The sequence below is a fragment of the Oncorhynchus mykiss genome, chromosome 19 (assembly GCF_013265735.2).
Source record: "Oncorhynchus mykiss isolate Arlee chromosome 19, USDA_OmykA_1.1, whole genome shotgun sequence".
Lineage (NCBI taxonomy): Eukaryota > Metazoa > Chordata > Actinopteri > Salmoniformes > Salmonidae > Oncorhynchus > Oncorhynchus mykiss.
This window is the reverse complement of record NC_048583.1, coordinates 42,996,187-43,018,819: the sequence shown is the minus strand read 5'-3', so window position 1 is coordinate 43,018,819 and position 22,633 is coordinate 42,996,187. Positions and strand designations below refer to the sequence as shown.

At 44.9% G+C, this 22,633-nt stretch overlaps 1 protein-coding gene across 7 annotated transcripts in view; it reads right to left on the bottom strand.

The window, feature by feature from the left end:
- Positions 1 to 22,633, bottom strand: part of LOC110497924 (steroid hormone receptor ERR2) — a 57,415-nt gene that overhangs the window by 20,840 nt on the left and 13,942 nt on the right. For all 7 annotated transcript variants that reach the window (XM_036954878.1, XM_036954877.1, XM_036954875.1 and 4 more), the window contains 4 exons: positions 14,880 to 15,289; positions 9,172 to 9,288; positions 2,425 to 2,535; positions 1,791 to 1,952 (listed from right to left, as the gene is read on the bottom strand). In XM_036954878.1, the coding sequence (XP_036810773.1) occupies positions 1,791 to 1,952; positions 2,425 to 2,535; positions 9,172 to 9,288; positions 14,880 to 15,276 (787 nt within the window). In that variant the 5' untranslated portion in view covers positions 15,277 to 15,289. The remainder of the gene's footprint in view (positions 1 to 1,790; positions 1,953 to 2,424; positions 2,536 to 9,171; positions 9,289 to 14,879; positions 15,290 to 22,633) is intronic.

Sequence of the window (22,633 nt, the reverse complement as noted above, 5' to 3'; positions counted from 1 at the left end):
GTAAATATAAACAATAGGTAAGAGATGCAAATGTTTGTGTGTGGGTATACAGGCAGATTAGAATGCTAATTCATCCTGCTGCAGCTTGTACAGTACAACAGTAACACTATGCAAAGCCAAGCGTTTCCACACATTTAGAAATGTCAGACAGTCTGGCTTCCGGTTGGATTTTGGGTTAAACCATCATTATGGAGTGATGAGCATTCTCAGGCCTTCCATGGCAAATCCAATTAAGATTAGTCAACTATCCACTGTACAATGCAGGTTATGATAATCGGATTAATGCAGCACTTAAAAGCTTTGCCATACCGAGCACTCCAGTTAGCACGCCATATTTACTGTCCTGTATGTCAACACAGGAAGACAAAGGCCCTGACAACATGACAGTTTAATAGCCTATCGGTAATCAAACCGATTCAACTCTCATATACTTTTAAAGTTATTCAATCATTTGAGGAGAATTCTATAATATTCTCTGTATAATACTACAATCCTGCACATTGCCAGAGGTGAACAGTGGTGTTTTCTCTGTATATTCTGGCCAGAGGTAGTGTACCTGGCTGGCTTGTTTTGGCAAGGTAAATGGGATGGGACTGTGTTATTGGGTCAGTCTGATCCAGTCCTGGGTAAGCTCCTTGGTTAAACTCTCCCTCTGCTGACAATGGGCTGTACAGAACAGTCTGGTTGGGAAAGTCCTAATCTCTAGATCTGTAGCTGACAACTCCACTTCTTCTCTTGTAAGATATAGCGACCACCTGTCTGTCCAGGTACAGTTGTCACACCTACATGTCCTGTACACAACCAGGAGAGGCCCAGCTGAAACTACAGCAGGCGTTCTGCAGCTGATGTCAGCGCAGACACGTCTACTATGCTGATGAGAAGACGAGGGTACAGAGAGGCTATACAACAGAGGCTGTACTGAGGGACACAGTCTTTCAGCGGGTTACCTCTATGCCCAGTGTGCTATAATGTTCTAGAGTTATCAGGGTCAACCTCAAGATCAGACAGACTCTGCTTTGGTTGCTAAAAGAGTCCCTAAACAATATGTTGACTGTCAGAATCAGGAGAAAACTCTAGAAGGGAGCAGAATGTCTGCTGACATAGAATGTGGTATTCTTAATTTAACAGCATCTCATTACCTAACACCTCGTCTATCACGATGTCTATGGAGCAGAGAAGAAACATGATTATGCCTATCAATAATTCAATTGAAGTGTGTGTGTGTGTGTGTGTGTGAGTGAGTGAGTGAGTGAGTGAGTGAGTGAGTGAGTGAGTGAGCTGTCTTGTTTCAGAGGGAGGGTCCTGTGCTCTGCTCTAAATCTCCCCTGTGGTTATGGCATATATTGACACCGGGGCTGTAGTCCCTCCCCATTCAGAGTAGGGATTTTAGCTGGACTCGATTGATTTGATTATTTTAAAGCTGTCTCCATTTTGCCCCTAGGTCCATGTGAGCTGCTGACTTTAATTATATGTGTTTGCATTTGTGTGCGTGTGTGTGCGAGTGTGTGTGTGCATGCACAGCCATCGGAAGCAAAGGCAGGGAAATGGATGATGGGATAGAGGGTTCATTAGGGTGACTTGGTGTTGAACTACTCTAAATGGAACTAACAAGGACTAATCATGATGTCAGATTCTACCAGTTGAATTGAATGGCTGGTTCTGTATCTAAACTTCTATCACGTGTGGCTTTTTAACTACACAGTATGTTACAGCTGATCATGAGTGAATGGTGTTCTATATCTTTCTATGGTGCTCAACTAGTGCAGTGGGCTGTAGATGGGTGGGCATACCTGGGATATGCTTTGCCCAGCCAATGATGACAACCAGCTCCCGGTCAGCCAGGTCACACAGCGTGGTGAGGGCCTTGATGTCACTCTCAGGCATGGTGGGGTCAGGCATGGCATAGATCTTCTCTGGCTCGGCCACCAGCAGGTGGGACACTATCTTTGTGACTGACGAGAAAGCAGAGATGGTCAAAACAACAGTCAAAAGTCACATTACTGTGATGCAAATACAGGTACTCTCAGATACAAACGTACATGCTAGGATATACAATCATTCACTCTCTCTTTCTCCCTCTAACAAGTAAACGAATGAATGGTTTAATATGGTTGATAATAAAAATTCTCCTCACATTACTCAACATTATGTGAGAGGATATTCCTAGGACTGCTATCCCTGAGAAGCCAGTCACTGTTTAATATCGGTCATCTGCTCTCAGATTTGTCATAACTCAGCTGTTACCAGAACAATGCCTGTCTGGCCTAATATATATTCTCAAGAAGTGCTCTCCTATGGAAATACATCTATCCAGACAACAGGAGAATCTGGTCTGAATAAAATGCATCTGTCTTTAACTGAACCTGGTCTGGGGGAACGCTGCGGGAAGGGGAATGGGTAGTGAGGTAACAGAGCACTACTCACGGGGTTTTTTGGCAGGCGGGGGGAGTGTGAGGCCCAGGTACGCTGTGTTCTCTGCATCCATCCTCCTCTTGTACTTCTGTCTTCCCCCTCGCACACGGTCCAGACGCACACCTGACACATGACAAGATGCAAGGAGACCTTTGAGTAGGAAATTTCACCATTCTGACAAATAAAATGAATGAATCAATTCTACAACATAGGAATGTTATCAATAAAAAATAACAATTTAACACAGTTTTAAGTAGTTCCACAATTAGTACATTGTTATTGGTAGAGAGTTACACAACACACATTTATGTCTAATTCCCCAATCACACACTCAGATTCACTCATCAGATTCCGAAATGATAAAAAAAAAACACTAAACTATTCCTCTTGTTATGTGAGGGGGCATTACGTCTGAAAGCCTGACCAAGCTGAGGTGTGTGTGTGTCTGCCCAGAGGAATGGCTCTGTTCTGTTGTCTGCATGGTGAGAGAGAGTAAAGGGAGTGTCAGTGTGTCAGAGGGACTGCCGGCTGGCTCTGCGTTCCCATATGCGGTCCATGCCTGGCTGGTCTACTGTGACACTGCCGAGCCTGAAGGAGCTCTAAACATATGAATATTTAATGCAGGGTCAATGATCTCACAGACTGGTCCTCTAATTATTTCGTTTTTTTGGGTGAGGTGGACGGCATACTAATGAACAACAAGGCAGGTACCGGTGAGCTCAGTGTCTAGAGGCCTCTGTGTCCAGCCATGTAGCTCCTGTAGGAGGAATGAACACACAACCACATCCACACACTGTCTGGTGTACAGTCTTATAGAATTATGACACAGATAGAGGATAGCTTTCCAATGAAGGCTCCTTATTTCACCCCTCTTTCACGGGACAGGAGTGAGGCCTTATCACTCTCTGCCACTCACAGGGGACCAGGTCCCGCACTGATACTGTAAATGTCACCAACCTCATCGTAACATAAGTTATTTATTATTTCATTATTTGATAAGAGTGTTTCCATTTGGATTGTCCTTTCTATTCTATTATTGTTCAACGGAGTAAAAATATTTCATCTGCAGTGTTCCATTTATGTGATACAGGATGGTGTTTGGTGATTTCATTTAATCGTATGCAAAACATTTATGTTTCACGTGCATCATCCTGTTGGGACTGCACAGGGACACGGTCCTGCACAGGGACACGGTCCTGCACAGGGACACGGTCCTGCACAGGGACACGGTCCTGCACAGGGACACGGTCCTGCACAGGGACACGGTCCTGCACACTGCTGAAAGTGCCTGATGGATCTTTACCCTGTATAGCAAATGTCTATCTATTTCCACATTATGTATAACCTAAACCGCCTAAACAAATGGATGCTAAACCAGATTTGATCAGAGGTATTATCCTGTAGTGTATGTATGGTCTAGCTGGTGGAGGAGATTTATTTGTCAGCACACCAAGTGCCCTCTGCTAAAATCACTGACAGGGAGAGGACTTGCTTGATGATTTCATCACTTTATAACTACAAAGACAGTGTCATAGCTGGGTATTGTGTGACCACTGCAAATGAGGCTAATACAATTTCCCCCTCAGCCTGTACTCTCTTGGAGGATGGGTTTGGATGTCCCTATGTACAGTGATTAGAGGTCGATGGAGGGAACAGACAGTGGGGATGGATGGGGAGCAAAAAGGAGATGATTTAGTACGTAAATAATAGCCTTCATTCAATAGAAAGGACTGAAATGATGGATTATGAAAACGGTCATTTTCACCCCTTCCATTGAGTGAACCATACCCCTTCTCCCAAACTAGACTCTATGCATGGGTAGCTATAGCAAACAGGATTCTCGTGTAGGAATAGAATAAGGATATTTCATTCAACTTATATAAATTATTTGATTCCCTAGAAACACATCTGATTAGGATTGTCTTTAAATTTCCTGACACTGTCAACCTACTAACCTAATTACCCACAATTCCCAGAAGAGACCCATCCTTCTCAGCAAACACTGGGGGATCATCTGACGGCTGCCACATTAGCGAACATCACAAATTCTTCATTCCCCAATTTACATCTTTCATATGTAGCATGTAAAAATAGTGTCAAGGAATATTTGACCAGTAAATCTATTCAGGGACGAGGCCTCGAGTATGAACCCATGACAAGACGGACTCCTATGTCACCAAGTTGGTGCTTGCTAGGTTTAAGTGCTTAGGAGGGTTACGATTCAGATTTATCTGGTTGTACTATAGGAGTGGAAAATACCAGCGATAATTGTGATGTCACCATATTCTAGAGTTTCCCTGGGCTCTCCTGAGGAGCTCAGATACAGCCAGGTGGTATGAATGTACCGTAGCCTATGAGCTGTCCCGTGGTGTTGGGCTGGGCTGGCTGGTGAGTCATGTGGCTGTACGTGTCAGCCAGCGTAAAGCCACAGTGACGAGGAGTCCCAGGTACATGGGTGCCTCTTGTAATTAGAGCTTTCCCGGTCATAATTACCAGATGCTGACAGGAATTAAAGCTTGGCACTAACCTGTCTCATTTTACAGTCAAACAGGACCATACAGGGAGGGAGGACAGGGAGACAATGAGACAGAGAGCAAGGGATTGTGTGTGAGAGAGAGAGAGAGAGAGAGAGAGAGAGAGAGAGAGAGAGAGAAGTAGACCAGTTCTTTCCATGTGTCTGAGAAACTCACAGAGGCCTTGGTCAAGCCTATGTGTCACTTCGGTGAGCCATGGACCAAGCTTTGGATTGTTTGTTTGTGTCCGGTGCATCGGTACTGCATGTATCTGTGTGTATGTGTCTCTGTGTATGTAAATGTGTCTGTGTGTATATGAATGTGTGCGTGAAGAGGGGTGAGTTCTGCCTCATCACCTCTGTGATTAACGGCCTGCACCATCACCCTGTGTTTGGGTAAAGGGAGGGTGATTGTGGCTGGTTATCTCGGGTGTCAGCTCAAAGCAGGGTGCAGGGGTAAAGGGCTTTTGGCCAAGGCGGCTGGCATTTGTGCACAGATTAGCGGCGGGCTAGGGGCGGGGGCTGGGGCCAGCTGACCTAGGGCTCCTCTTTCTCTCCAAAAACAATAATAATCCCACTCAGAGCACACTCCTACAAAAGGGCCTGTCTTCCCTCACTTTGTGTGGCCGGCCGTAGTAGGGGCCCTTATTTTGAGCCCGTCACCTGTTCTGGATGTCTCTCCCTAGGGAAAGTGTCAGGATGTCTGGGATGGTTGGCAGTGCCAAGGGGGGCTTAGGCGGACCCTATTTTAGCTGGGAAAATCAGAAGGCCACATGGCGAGGCATGGTGAACCCTGCCTTTCAAGGCAGCCACCCTGCTAAACCCCCGTCAGCACTATTTCAAAGAGCCCCTGTTGCCAGCTTTGCATGCTTGTAAGCGTGTTGCAGCATTTTTAATCACGAGTGGTGATGAGTGAGGGCAGCGGAAAAATGGTCACACGATGGCCCTCCTTTCCCTATCTGCTGATTGGGCCCCCAGTCTGCTCTCATCACATGCTCTGTCCACCTGCCCATAGCGTAGTGGAACTATCTAACCCTATTGCAGTAACATCAAACTGGGTTCACTCCCCACTCAAGATGCAGGCTCCATATGAAGGCCAAGTTACACTTGGGCTGTTTGAAACATCTCACATTGCATGTTCATTCTTTTAATAGGTTCTTATGGAACCAAACAATTGAATCCCCATTTCCTGAAGCACACATTCAGTGGCTGTCTGTGTACATGTCTTACTTATGTGTTGGTGTGAATCCATTTTTATGTGTATGCATGTATGTGGCTTGTGTGTACGTACTTTATGTTGTAGTAAGGATGATAGGGGTGCTCTTGTGGGATGAGGTTGTTCTATCGCGTGTCTTCTAATCAGAGTGATATACAGGAAGGTTTATTGTGTATCAGCCTCTTTCACCCTCCTTTAAAACATGTCTGTTGTGCTCTCACCTGTCAGCCCAGGGAACATAACAAGATAGAGCCTAATACTGAGAGGTAGCACAGCGGTACTGTAGCGTGGGAGTGTGTCGTGTGTGTATGTGTCTGTTTGTGTGTGTGTGTCTGCATGTGTGTGTGTCAGTGTGTGCGGGGGCATCTGCCACTGAATTATGTCAATGTAATCTCTCAATAGTATCTGTTCCTCTTTCTCTCTCTCTCAGCTCTGATCCCCCTCCATTGATCAGAGGAGAAACCTGTAGCCCCTGACATTTGATTCTTCTATTGATCACTTCCTCTTTTATACAGTCGGGGGAAAGTAGAGCGATTCAACTCAAGTCTCTGGCAGATCCCCTTTAAGCGGACTGCTGATCTTTGGAGATCACTTCCCTTACACTTCCCTTAAGACGTCTACAGAGATAAACTGGAGCCTTTTCCAATGGACTAAAAACATGCACTAATTCCTTACCATGTATTCGCTTAATCAGTAGGGGAGGTAAAGCCTTGAAATGCCTTGCTTTGAAAGGTATTAACTATTAACCTTAACATGGGCACTGAGGGAAAAAAGTAATTCCTTTGCACTTCCAAGATCTCCCTGAATGTCTTGAAATTCAGTTATATCAAGGCCCGTGTGGCTAAGATGTTAGAGCATGGGGCTTGCAACGCCCGGGTTCAATTCCAATGGGGGACCAGCATGAAAAAGTATGACAAATGCATGTAGTCACTACTGTAAGTCACTTTGGATAAGAGCATTTAAAAAGAGATGTTAGGTGTGTTGTGATGCATTCAAATGTACTGTAGTTCCATAGAGTGCCTGATGTTAGGAAACTGCATTACACCTTTGGTAGAGCTATAAAGTTATAATTAGTATTTTATTTTTTCTTGAGTGAATGACCTTTCTGCAGTAATGAACTCCAGAGGGGTTGCTTTAGTCACATGAGCATTGACCATCTCCAGCCCCTGAGCCTGGACATGGCGTTGAGCCGATGGCTTCGTAGAGCTTAGACTAGCATCTCCTCCAGTCCCTAGTTCCCGTGACCAGATTCATTGGTTTCACACTCACGCCTGACCTTGCTCTAAGGAGAAGATAGCGTGTGGCGTGCATTAAGATGCATTTGACATTTTTCTGTTCATTTGGGAAATGTATTTACTTATTTTGATTGTGTTTGAAAAGCGTTGCTGGAGGTGGGAGAGAGGTGGGTGACCTGATTCCTGAAGGACTTCACAGAGCCAGAGGTAATCTCTACCTCCATTCTAATATGTGGCGAAACCCACTCTGTAAAAATTAGCGTAGTTTTCAATCTGTGGATATGCTGAATATACAGAAGTATGCATTAGAATGCTGGACTAAGTCTCTCTCTGCATATTTGATCTCTACACTCTCTCTATACTATCTCCTACTTTGACCCGACACTGGCCAGGCATTTATGACCATCACTACATATTTTGTAGTCTCTTATTCCCCCAGATGATATATTGGCATTAATTTTTCATCAGATAGTAAAGCGCTGAACCTGTCTTTCTGGCCCAGTCTCTTTATCTTGCTTCATGCAGTACGGAGATTATGTTACAAACCAGAGATCTATATAGACTAATATGCAGCTGGAGTTGGAGATGGGATAGGATGTACTATACATTCCATTCTCTGGTGAATTAAGAGAGAAGGGGGTGGGGAAGTAGTTGGGTATACTGCATGTCATGTTGATGAGTAAGGATACCAAAAACAACATGAAAATGGTTGTACTTAGTTAACAACATATTTGAAGGGATTGTAATTAGGCTACTGCTATGGAGTATAAAATGAGAGTATAAAATGACTAATCATGTTGTGTTCTTCTGCCACTGTAATAGAGAATATCTCCCTCTGAGTCTTTTCCTCACGTCTACCCTGTAGTACAGTGGCAGTGGAGGGATAATCATGCTTAGTCAAACATAAGCACCACTTGACCTATTCTCACAAGCGCTCGCGGAAAGTAAGACATAAAGAGCATGTTTCCTTAAAGAGCTCTTCCCAGCGGGCAGCTAAATAAATATGACAGCACCTCCCCATTCCCCAGCCACACTGCTCTCATTATTCATGTGTTGGGGCTGTTTGGAAAGACCAACAAGTGAGGAGGGGAGGGGGATAAAGTGGCAAGGGAAGGGGACCAGGTTGGTAGGGGGCTAGGGCCTCCCCCGGAAGGAGAAGCCCAGCCTGGGGTCTCAGGGGGCCTGGTTGGTAGGGGGCTAGGGCCTCCCCCGGAAGGAGAAGCCCAGCCTGGGGTCTCAGGGGGCCTGGCAGGGGGTAAGAAACCTGGCCGGAGAAATCCATCGGCAGCATTTTTAATTGTCACTGAATTCCCAGTTGGGGTGACTTTATAAAATCATCCACAAGAAGAGAGCTGAGATGTTCGGAAAACATTTAGCGGATCAATATGCTGGGGAGAGCTGAGACTGGCCGGAGTGTGTGCTCAGGGACCCAGTAGAAGCCTTTCCAGTCGGAATACTGTTACATTTCTATTACTCAGACAGCAGGATCGACCTATTCAGCATATTTCTGTCCCCAGCTCAGCTGCCCATGATTTACTGCTGTGTTGGTAGGGGGAGGACAGAACAGACCAGGGACTCAGATCAGTTGTCTGGCCACTGCTGCGAATTTTGAGATTATTTTAATTAACATAAAAAGAGTGATACCAAGACAAACAGACAGATGGACAGATGGACAGACGGACGGACGGACAGACAGACAGACAGACAGATGAGCAGACAGACAGACAGACAGATGGGCAGACAGACAGACAGACAGACAGACAGACAGACAGACAGACAGACAGAGATCTACTTGCCTTCCTTGAGCATCCCCACTTTGAGACACTTCATAAAGCGGCAGGCTTGACATGACTTGCGTCTCCGTTTTGTGATCTCACACTCGTTTGTGGCGGGACAGCTGTATTCTATGTTGCCTGAGAAGGACAAGAAACATGGGTCAGCCTTAACCTGATCCCTCTTTATAACGCAGTGTATCTTCCTATTGAGTTATAGGCAAAGGAAAAGCAAAAGGTTAAATGTTTTTACCTTTTTTCTCTCCTTTTTTACATGTAGAATAAAAGTAAGCATAAAAGTAAGGATACAATACACATTTTAGGACATTGTCATTTACATTGTACGAGGCAGTGTGTACTCTAGGTTAAAACCCCAAAACAGTTACTGTATATCACACAGGATTCTGTGGTCTATAAAAATCAGTTTGTGCAGACCAGACATTGGGCATCAGCATTTGTTAATCATCTCCTGGGCAACAATCCATTACAGTAGTGTGTCTGAGGTGAGATGAGGTGACCTCCAGGGAACAAGGTAACTTCCAGAGGTGGGGGTGAAGAAAGAGGGAGGGAGGGAGAGGAGACCTCCAATACTCCTCATGGACCCCTTCATAAATGCACCCTTGCCCCTTGCTAAATTGTTCTCATTAATTCTGAGCATGTCTCCTCAGGCCCCTGGAGCAGCCAACCATCCAGCCTGCATCCCGCTTCTCTTCAGAGGGGCTGGCCGCCCTGCCGCCTGCTGCCTCAATAGCAGGGGAGAGAGCCGGACACACGGCCCCCGGCCACTTTACATAATGCTCCAGGAGCCCCAAACCTGTTGTTACCGCTGTTGCCATTGTTGACTATTTACATAGTGTACAGGCAAGACGCCTTATGCATTATTCACATCCAGTACTACAGCGTCTGATACCGGGACAACACAATGAAAAAGAGTTTCACTTCTACTCAATAAAAGAGATGTTTCTGCCTGTGCTGTAGCACTAGCAATAGAAAGGAAGGACAGGATAAACGATGGCATTCTCCTTGTGTCCGATTCCCTACATTTGACTGTCGTCAAGGTTTTCAATGAAGGCTTTCAAAATAATATCAAGCTACTCGAGGTCCTGAATTAGAATCATTCCTTGTCCACCATGAATGGAAGAACAGAGAAGCACATTCTGAGGCACACTGGAGACACAATACTTATTTTATCATTGATGTTTTCTTATGTGCATTCTTAAGCTTGGATTCTTTATTTATCTACCACAAAGCCATGTTATCTACACAACTATTATCTATTCAATGCTGTGTACAGTTCCTTTTTCATTTAGGAGGTTTAACCTTGATGACTTCAATATAGACTGACATAGGCCTATATACAGTATTAACCTGTCTAACTGCACACAGACTGTGCTCCAGCAGCTCTCCTGCCTCTAGATAAACAGCCATACACAGGCACATTGGGATTCCATCTCAACACAGCAAACCTGCTTTTCTCTCCACACTGACCCTCGCTCAGAGTTTTCTAAAGAGAGAGAGAGAGAGTAAGAGCTGTATAACATTCCAGTGGGGTTCTCCCTCCAACCCTCCAACCCCCTTTAACAACTTATGCAATTATGTTAATGATATTGGACAGATCAAGTGGAGGGTCCCAAGATGTATTAAATAATGAGAAATTCTTCTGTATCTGTGTTAGAAATCATCATGCTAATTCCTCTCATCTCTTTGGAATTGAGGTAAATAAATGTGTGAGAAAAGGGAGATGATGCGGTATGTCTCTCTTCCTGTTGTGTCTGTTGTCAGAGCACAACCATACCATAATAATAAGCCCATCTATTTCCCATCTGTTGCCAGGAGGCAATCATCAGAGTAGCCGACTCTGGAATCTGTATATAGCCTCGTTGTATATAGCCTCGTTATTGTTATGCTTATTGTGTTACTTTTTATTATTACTTTTCATGTTAGTGTACTTGGTAAATATTTTATTCTTCTTGAACTGCACTGTTGGTTAAGGGCTTGTAAGTCAGCATTTCACGGCAAAGTCTACACTTGTTGTACTTGGCACGTGGCAAATCATTTTTGATTTGATTTGAAACAGAGACCATGCACAAACAACCATATTCATTAAACCCAAACACACACACAGGCATACTCTCTCATATACACTAAAAGGACAGTGTGCATAGACTAATATACACTGAGTGTACAAAGCAGTTGTACAAAGATCTTTCCATGACAGACTGACCAGGTGAATCCAGGCTATGACCCCTTATTGATGTCACTTGTTAAATCCACTTCAATCAGTGTAGATGAAGGGGAGGGGACAGGTTAAAGAATGATTTTTAAGCCTTGTGTATATGTGCCATTCAGAGGGTGAATGGGAAGACAAAATATTTAAGTGCCTTTGAACATGGCATGGTAGTAGGTGCCAGGCACACCGGTTTGAGTGTGTCAAGAACTGCAACGCTGCTGGGTTTTTCACCCTCAACAGTTTCCAGTGTGTATCAAGAATGGTGCACCACCCAAAGGACATCCAGCCAACTTGACACAACTGTGGGAAGCAATGGAGTCAACATGGGCCAGCATCCCTGTGGAATGCTTTCGACACCTTGTAGAGTTCATGCCCCGACGAATTGTGGCTGTTTTGAGGGCAAAATAGGTGGTGCAACTAAATATTAGGATGTTTTGTATTTATATATAAAAATACATGATTGGTTCACCTTTATTGGCGTTTATAGCTCAAGGACTGATCCTCAGACAAATGTCTATTTATACAGCCAGTCAGTCAAGCATTGGAGGAGTTAATATATACCCTGAACTAGAATGCAGGGTTCATCTCTGGTTTCAAATGTTACAGTATTAAACAAATAACATAAAAATCTGAGAAGGAAAGAAGAAAAAAATGATTTTCTTCTCTCGATATTTATCTGTCTCAATTTATTTTATGGCTTTTCAGGACCTGTGCCAGGGCAGTGAGGGAAAGTCAGGTCCTGTAAGTAAATTATAGTAAAATCGCAGGTATTTCTCATCAAAATCTAAACTGACTTTTACAGGCTTACTGTCAAGGTCTATTACTTCATATAAAAAAGAGGGCCACTGAGTTCAGTTGGTTTTCAAGCAATTTTATACTTGGGTTCAAAATGAGAGAAAAATAAGGTTCAATAAGAGATCGATGCTTTTGATTGGCAGGGCACGCGAGGTGCGGCACGGGCCTGTGATTAGGGAGCTATGAGAATAGGAGTTTGTCCGGGATGGATGGTGATCTAGGTTGACATTAATTTGGGCCTCGAGAATGACTAATGTAACTATCTCCATGTAAGAGTTCAGGGGGCTTTTCATTGAATGACTAGGTGACAGAAGATGGATTTGCCATTCTGTCCTGTTGAAGAGGTAGGGGCAGCAGGTCTCTTTTACAGCAGTGGAACATCAGGAAGTAAAGGAGAGAAGAGAAGTTAAGAGTAGGCAATGCTAAATGAATCCAGGAATCCCAGGTAGAGAAACCGAGATTTCTGGAAAATAGTCAACACAGTCAACCGTGTGGTCACTATCGTCTCAAATTTCATTATGTGCTAAAAATGTCACGGAAAAAAGTCCATTAGCTTTAGTGTTATTGCTTAAAAACAATGTGATGAATGTGTGTAAAAGACACATCTTCTGTGTTGTTCTCATTAAGGGACGTCATCTCACACCCTCCACCCTGGATAGACAGCCTCGTTATTTCTTTAATTAATCAGGTCTCATCTACTGCAACCTCTTCTTCATCCAAGGGCTTTATGTCCCACTGTTTACTGCTCCCTCTATTCCTCCTTCAGTCATCCTGTGTGGTTTTTATTCATTCAGAAGCTTTCACCCCCTCCTCATCCCCCTCCTAAAAAGTCCCATGGTCCTCGTCCCTGTCCTCTTCTGCCTGGACTGGTACCCCTGTCTGATTATTATGCCATTAAGCTTTTCCTCTCCTCCTCTGAAAGAGCGCTCGGGTCCCTCTCCAATCTAAAGAAATCCTACGTTTTTTTCTCCCTCCTTTCCCTGAAATTACCCAGCGTGCGACGCGTGCCTGAGTTTCTAATTGGCCCTGCAGTCCCTGGAGACAGCCCCCTCCCTTCCTCCTAATGAAAAGCCTCGGCCTTAATTACACTTTCCAAACGCTGATTGTTATTGACAAAACTCCTGTGGCTCGGACAAACGACGGCAGATTAGTTCCATTACAGGCAGCCCTCCAAGAGGAGAAAGAGAGGAATTTCAAATCGACAATGTAAAGTGAGGGAGGGAAAAAAAGGGAACTCTTTCCATTTTTCTTTTCATGTACCAGGCTATTGCTCCACTTAAGACTTCTCTTTCTTTCCAGATTGCTCTTTTCTGTTCTATTATGTGTCACTGTCAATGGTTTGTAGCGAGGGGACAAAAGCGCAGTTATGTTACTTGAGAGAAAATGATAATCTTATATCAATAGACAGGATAGCTGATGGCAGCATGGGTAAACAGCAGGATTTGGCCTAATGCTTTTGTTTGACTGCAAAGATACATAGACTGTTTAAAGCTGATAGGATTTGGGGTGTTCAAAATCAACACCTACTAGACAGCCTGCACTCGATAACCTGGGCACAATAATGGCATTTTGTGGACAATTCTGTGGACAATTTGTGGACAATTCTCCAGAAGCTAAGGACGTAAATTGAAACATACAGACTATTATTTTTACAGAACATATTTGAGGTATAAAACAATTATACAAAATAAAGAAATAAAAGTTCTAATTAATTTGTCTCCTTTGCAAGATAAATATGTTTACTTTACTGCATGCCATTACTGTAGCTGAATATTTCAATATTTGCCTCCTGCATTTTTCCTTTTAATTTCTCAGATTCTTAAGCAGACTTAAGCAGGGGCAGCTGTGCATGTTCAGCAGTGATTTTCCCTGGCTCAATAATATCTCCCTCCGTACCGTAGGTCCCAATGATTAATGTAGGACAGAGCACACAGAGAGACACACAGTGGGGGGCCTGTCATTGCCTCTCTAATGGGAACCTGTGATACATCATACCATGCAGATCTGCACCACTCACACCCTATTCCCTAGGTTCACGCACACACACGCACGCACGCACACACACACACACACACACACACACACACACACACACACACACACACACACACACACACACACACACACACACACACACACACACACACACACACACACACACACACACACATAGTCAATCTCCTGCTTTGGACCCCCCACAGGCATATGGGCACACAACACAACCACTCTCCACCAAACCTGATCCCTGATGATGATGTCACCACCACTGCCCCCTACCTAGCCTGACCCCAGTTGATGATGTCATTGCGAGCGGCTCTGGCTAGTGGCCTGTCCTGTGTGTGGCTGTCCATTGTGTATGTAGCGCCCGAGGAAATGTGTTGCCTCATACTGTGCTGCATTGCATGTAATTTCCCTCACTATTAAGTTACCCTGGGTGTTATAGTAATGCTGGCGATCCATAGCAGCACAACTGGAGTCACCGGCCTTGAAAAATATACCTTTTCCCAGGGAGATAAATGGAAAATAATGTAGATGAACACAGCTACATGCAACAACTCAGCATGTTCTGTCTAACAACAAGATAGCGGTTTAGGGCAGTAGGTGATTGTGTTAGGAGGGGGGGGGGGGGGTAAAACGCTGTATGTAGTGTCTGCATGTGTAGTAGGGCAGATCCCTTGTGTGTCTGTAGGGAGCGGGAGGGAAATACCTTGTATTGTCCTTTTAAAGAAGGCTTTGCAGGCCTCACAAGAGGCCACGCCATAGTGATACCCAGAGGCTATATCTCCACAGACCAGGCACAGCCTCTTGGGGATGGAGTTCAACATGTATTCGCACTTAATGGGTGAGTCCTCCATGATGGTGCTGGAGCAGTCGTCATAGCGCTTGCGGCAGGGGCCGGCGCCCAGCCCACCGGGCGTAAACATGGGCGGAGAGTCCAGGCCGTTGGAGTGGCTGTTCATGGCGCTGACATAGCCGCCGCTGGCGTCCGAGTTGCCGCTTGGGCTGTGGTGGCTGACCGTGTCGATGACTGAGGAGGGGCTGGACGGCTCCGTCTTGATGTAGGACCCGCAGCTGGAGGGAAGGTGCCGGTCATCAACAGCCATTCTATTCAGCAGCCTGGAGAAGGGGAGAGAGGGGAGGGGAGAGAGGGGAGGGGAGAGAGGTGAGAGAAACATGACCATTAGCATGGCCTTTTAGACTACAGACATTCAAAGTTTCAGATCGACTGGTGCTACCCACAAAACTAAAATCTATACATTGCCTAACGATACCATGACAGCTATAGAGAGAAAACACATCTTTGCACAATTTGACTACGTGTGAAAACTCTGTAGGCTACTGTTCACACAGAGCAATTCACTTCACACTCCCACACTCCAAAGAGAAGGACTTCTTCCATATCAGCACACATTCAGTGACACTTCTGCTGCTCTCTTTTATTCTGATCTCTCTCTCTCCCCTCTGTCTCATCCTCACCACAGTGTTTCCTAACCCTCATCATGAACCAGCCAACCAGGTGGGAGGATACTAAGAGCTTCATTAGCCCCACATGCCACCAGCCATGAGAGAGAGAGAACACACAGGTGAAATAAACACACTCAACACCGACCACACTTGTTAACACAGGAACACAGTCAACGCTAACACAGGGAGGACTGCATTCCTGGGACCCATATTTTAGACTGGAGCCAGAGTACAGAGAACATACCGGGAGCAGTCTCCTTGAGTCAACAAAAAAAAAGAAGGATATTGACTTTGTTCACTGTCTGGTTAATAACAGCATCTCATCTGATGTATTGCCTGCCGTGACTGAAATAAATTGCAACCTCTAGCTGTGTCGATACAATGCAACTAACCCTAAAACAGCTCTTTGTCCATACAAATGTATTTCTGTCGCCACCACATTTAAAGAGGATTCTTCTAACCTGGTCTTTTCCTGGACAAACAGAGGGAATTGAGGAGATAGAGCGCTATGAGAGACGGACAACCTCTATGCTTTCTAAAGGTCGTGTGGACACAGTGACCCATCAGGGTCGTGGCAGGGTCACACACACACACACACCTCTGCATTAGGCACCACTGACAAGGTGAAAGGTCATCTGCACTCGCCCACATTAATGAAATTGAGCCTTGCGAGGGCTATGCAAATGCAGACATCGGCGTTCATGGTTGATGGCAGCTAGACAGCCTAAGTTCTGCTTTAGTACATTAGTTATATTAATATGTTGCCAACTAATGGTAATGTTTCCATAGTTGACATGTCAGTTTCCCATCAGCAGCGCAGGAAGAGAAGGGATACTCTCTACCAGTATGCCTAACGTTACCATCAGGATCTATCCGACACATGGTCGGCCGTCTCAGAATGCAGAGAGGGTGAGACAGAGACCTTTTCTATATCCCCATCGGACAGCTAGAGAAGGGCCGGGCCAGCCGGGATAGCTGTCTCTCTCTCTCTGGTTGATTTAATTGTAAGGGTGGGTGACAGTAGGGTTCAGGCCCAGAGGTCAGAGGGTCAACCTTATTTTCTCACCCTGGCTTCATGGGCCCGTGGAGATGGGGGTCAGCATGTCAAATTAAATCTAATTCCCGGGTTTCCCTCCCTCCTGTCATGTATATTCATTGGAGGTCCAGATGCCCACCACCTCTGGAAATTCACAAAAAGGTTAACTGCTAAAATAAATAATAAAAAATGCCCCCTGTTAAAACCGTTGACCTTGTGGAATAAGTCCTTCGGCTGAACACTCCGGGAGCGTACATAATATAAAACCCATAACCACACTTTTTACTAGGTATCATGTGACTCTATTTACAGTATTTCTCACAGTAACTATAAAACCAAGTTGGACAATACCTACAAAAAACGAGGTAAAAGTAAAGCCAAAGAAGTTTTTTTCTCTCTTCGTGTTTTAAGAAATATTTATATCTCAAACAGATGACTCTATGTACTCTTAGAAAGTGAGAGCAAAACAAGAAAATAACAAGATAATGAAATAAAAAGCTCCATTCCCTTGATGCTTTTTAACGTAATGTCGCTGTTTAAATAACTCATGCGGATTGCATCCACATAAATGAATGAAAGGAGCCCCTACTCATCTGCTTTAAGTTCTCTGTTTTAGATAGCTCTGTGCACCTGTATAATAGGTCACCAGCACTCGGCTTATTAAAGGCAATATATTTAAAATGGCAGCATGCGGGATGGTTCCATTTAGCTTTTATTTCACAAATTCAGAGTAAGCTTAACCCCAGTTCAAAGGTCACCTCCAGGGTGACACTTAGCATAATTGCATAAGTGTCTTAACTGTTTCCCCTCCAGCTCTATGTGGTCATTTATAATACATGTTCTGGCTAGAATCTCCTTAACTCATTCCGCATTGACACATTATGCTACCGCTGTGCTTGTATTTTTAACAAGGCTGCTTATATTGATTAATGACATTGAATGAATACTAACCATTTGAACCTAGTATACATTCATCAAATATTTTCTTACATTTCTATTAATATTCTATTAATCTTATTCTCAAATGGGACAAGTTCAAATGAAATCTATAAATATTATTATTAATATGGCAAATAAAATATGAACATGAATCATTTGACAGCAGGAACTGTGTTAATAAAAATACAACATATGGACCAGGTGCTAATTAGGATGTGTCCCAGACAGGACATAAAATAAAAAGGTTGACGGAACTGATGAAGACCCAGGTATGTTGTGAAATCCATAGTTGTCTTCTTCTCAGGTTCAGTAAATGTCTTTCCCATTATGCTGCTTGGCTGAAAGATATCTCTCTTTCTCTCCATTTTCCTCGTCCTTTTGTTCCCTTTGTACGGATCAACATTCATGCTGAGTGGTGGGTTATGGGCCCACAAAAGCACACTGAGCAGTTTGGTTTTAATCAGATTCCAGCTGGTCCTCCTAACAGCATTTCAGATCCCTAATATCATTCCAGTGCTGCTGCCGTGACCAGGATTAGCTGCCCTAATGATCTCCTCTCCCGCTCTCTGCTCCTCTCCCGCTCTCCGCTCCTCTTCTTCAGAAGGAGAGGGAACTAAAGAGCACTCATCCCCATGTCTCAGCGCTTCCCTTCCCTTCCCTGGCTGGGCCGCCAGAAGCATTCTGAACACGGCCTGAACATTCTGCACACTGTCACAGGAACACGACAGAGCCTGGAGAAACTAATTGGGCCAATTTGTAAGTATTCCTGCTGTGAGCTCTATGCTGACTTCTGTAGGGTGCTAATGCCCGTACTGAAGTGTTAAACACAGACACAGACACTCAGACATTCTGTATCTCTTATTCACATTAGCATTGACTTTGTATATGAGCACATCACACACCTCGAGTGTTTATAATAAAAATGGGGAGAGATGTAAAATGGGGAGAGATGACAAATGGGGAGAGATGTAAAATGGGGAGATGAAAAATGGGGAGAGATGAAAAATGGGGAGAGATGTAAAATGGGGAGAGATGTAAAATGGGGAGAGATGTAAAATGGGGAGAGATGTAAAATGGGGAGAGATGAAAAATGGGGAGAGATGTAAAATGGGGAGAGATGTAAAATGGGGAGAGAGGTAAAATGGGGAGAGATATAAAATGGGGAGAGATGTAAAATGGGGAGAGATGAAAAATGGGGAGAGATATAAAATGGGGAGAGAGGTAAAATGGGGAGAGATATAAAATGGGGAGAGATGTAAAATGGGGAGAGATGAAAAATGGGGAGAGATTTAAAATGGAGAGAGATGTAAAATGGGGAGAGATGAAAATGGGGAGAGATGTAAAATGGGGAAAGATATAAAATGGGGAGAGATGTAAAATGGGGAGAGATAAAATGGGGAGAGATAAAATGGGGAGAGATATAAAATGGGGAGAGATGTAAAATGGGGAGAGATGTAAAATGGGGAGAGGTGTAAAATGGGGAGAGATGAAAAATGGGGAGAGAGATAAAATGGGGAGAGATAAAATGTGTACTCAAATGATTCTTCCTTTGACAGAGTTTTACAATGGCATGAGATCATTTTAGAATGTACTGTTCACTTTCTGGCTGTGGGATGCCAAAAACATGGTTTCATAGCGTTGGCTAACCTCACCCCAGCCCCCCCTCTCTGCTCCTACTGGGGGGGTGGGGGGTGACATCCACAGGCGGGGTGATGGTGATATCAGATGCCCCAGTAGGGGCAGATCTGCCTGGAGGCCCCTTGGCGATGTCCCTGATAAGCCACTGGCCCAGAGTCAGCGCAGGAGGAGGAACTCAATTAGCTCCTGACAGACCATCTCAGTCTCGCTCAGCCTCCCGCCACCTCCAGAGCCCACTGGCAGCTGCCATGGTGACCTCACCTCCAGGGGCCACCGTCACCTCTTACTTCTCGGCCGCATGGAGGACGACTCATTTAGGGAGAGAGGCCTGACTGACTGGAACCAGGACCAGGCTGACTGGCTATAATCACTGGAATACTTACAAAGGAGACGTTTCTTTAGGAGACGTTTCTGGAGGGTGTCTGTATTCACATGGGGCCATGTAAATTAAATGAGATGGGGGGGATCAGAGCTTGGGGGGAGGATGTCTTGCTATATAACTGGGTCCAGGTTAATGACCATCAGGGGAATGGGGAGGTGTGTGTGTAAGTAGGGAGGAGGAGACGCATCGTAGTAAATGTTAAAGGAGGCAGTGGTTGGTATAGAGGTAGAGGCACTCCCTGCACCCAATAGAGACCCATTTTATTCTTAGTTTGGGAAAATCTCCTAATTTGGGATTTTCTCATTCATTAGGCCTGCTCTAAACAGATAGAGGAAGGGGCAGGGTATGTGTAAAGGGGGTGGGATGGGTGGGCCCTCTTTGTTAACAGACACATCAGCTGACAGATATGTATAATGTGCTGATCTATAGAAGAACACAATAGAGGAGTAAGAGAGACAGACAAACAGAAAGCAAAAAAGAGGGTGTGATAGAGAGAGACAGAGAGAGAGAGAGAGCGGAAGGGAGACAGGGCTGTTTATGCGTGCTTATGGAGAGCGGCGTGGGCCCCAAATCAATAGTCCGTAGGCCAGGGGATGGGGCTGGATGGAGCTGGGTGGTGCAGGGTTACCACTGCGGGGACCATGCAGCTCCGTGGCCCGGCCAATTCAGTTTTTCAGTCTCCAACAGAGGATTAAATTTAGCTGCTCCACAGCGATGTCACTGTAGTCTTTATAAAGCCATGAGCTCACCCACTACGACAACATGAGCCCCATGCTCCACCAGGCCAGCCACAAGACAGTGCTGGCTGCCCAGACACAGATCACATCTATTGATCCCCCCTCTTTTCTTCCTGTTGAAACGATGCTGGCAGGAAAAACAGGCCCTCTTATGATACAGGCACTGCTGTTTGTCTGACGTAAACTGTCTGAGTGACACTGGAGTGATCCTATTCTGAAAAGGGCTAAGAATCCTCGGAAAACAAATGACGGTAGGAAAGATCAGATGAAGATGCCAGAACTCTGTTAGGGAGTGGGTTACCAGTTCAGACATGGTTCTACGGCAATAAAAGAGTGAGCATACTACTCTGCATACACAGCAGATAAGCTCCCTGTAGAGTAGAATAGCTCAGGGAGCTATTCTGTATCATCACATCTCACTATAGGAAGAAAGTCTAATGGTGCTCTTTCAGCAAAATAATTAGCCACCATTAAATGTGTCATCGAGAGCATTAATCGTTGGCAGTGGATGCCTAATGCCTAATCATAAATAGTGTTGTGTAATTCAGATCCCATACACTTCACCATGTCTAACCGAAGACGTGGATGTCGATTAAGGCAGCCCCCGCACCTCTCTGATTCAGAGGGGCTGGGTTAAATGCAGAAGACACATTTCAGTTGAAGGCATTCATTCGTACAACTGACTAGGTATCCCCCTTTCCCTTTCCTAACTGAGCCTTACCAGCCGTTCTATTCCCTGACCTAAACCACAAGCACAGAGATCTGGCTCCAGCTGTATACCACACGACACTGTTCTGGAAGCAGAACAGACACAACCCTGTGAACCAAGGAGAACTAGTGTATAACCAGCAACTAGTGTATAACCATACAACTATACATGTATGTCAAATCTAACTAGAACACACATATATTTCTAGAAATATGGATAATACACAGAGGGGGTGTATAGGGTTAAAGTCATTGCATGCACTCTGCAGTGTGTGCGTACAACCAGAGGAAATATTATTGTAAAGGGTTAAGCCTATTTAAGGCAGACCAATGTAAATCACAGGTTGAGACACAGTGACTCCGAGTACAGGGGGACAGAGGCAAGGAGCCATGCATGAAATTACTTCATTAATCTTCCTCTGATAGGCTGTCCTTGTTTAGGGGGGAACTCTACCTGCTTTAAACAAAGAGCCCGTCCTGCCACTACCATAAATTACCCTCTTCATCAGAGGAAGGGCCAAACACACACACACAATATATATACACACACACAAGGCAAGACTAACGGGTTTATCAGGTGTCCAGAATAATTTAACTGCAATCAAATGTGTCAATGTTTACACAGGCTCACATAAACATAGCACATGGATGAGTTCCACATTTTTTTGTGGAATATGGAACACTGAAATAATGTCCAATGTTGAACATACTGATAAAAATGTGAGGACAAAATTAATTTGATTTTGTTTGTTTGTTTTCATCATCTTTGAGGCGATAACTGAATCTCTTTTGATGCAGAGGACACCAATGATCTCTAGTTATTCCACTGTATGGAACCGGCCCCAGGCCTTTATTTCACGGCTATGGGGTGGTGTGTTAAAGCCCTTCAAATCGCTCCAGAGACACACAGGGCCCCTCTCCCTGGTCTCTCCCTGGTCTCTCCCTAGTCTCTCCCTGGTCTCTCCCTAGTCTCTCCCTAGTCTCTCCCTGGTCTCCCCCTCATCTCTCCCTGGTCTCTCCCTGGTCTCTCTTTGGTCTCTCCCTAGTCTCTCCCTGGTCTCTCCCTGGTCTCCCCCTCGTCTCCCCCTCGTCTCTCCCTAGTCTCTCCTTAGTCTCTCCCTAGTCTCTCCCTGGTCTCTCCCTAGTCTCTCCCTGGTCTCTCACTAGTCTCTCCCTGGTCTCTCCCTGGTCTCTCCCTAGTCTCTCCCTGGTCTCTCACTAGTCTCTCCCTGGTCTCTCCCTAGTCTCTTCCTAGTCTCTCCCTAGTCTTCCCCTGGTCTCTCCCTGGTCTCTCCCTAGTCTCTCCCTGGTCCCCAGCTCTTTACAGGCTCATGTCCCAGACCCTCCCCTCACTCCCCATAAATAGTGGTGATTATAAAAAGGTGGGTGGGGTGGATGATTTATATGCTGACATCCAACACCATGCCATTCAGGAATAATTACACTTTGGGGATATTTTTTGAATTAATGAGTCTCCTTCAGGGGGCAATCTAAACATACATCTCAGCAGCCGACACCGTCTGGTGTCATAGCAGTGTTAGTGAAAGAGGAATCCT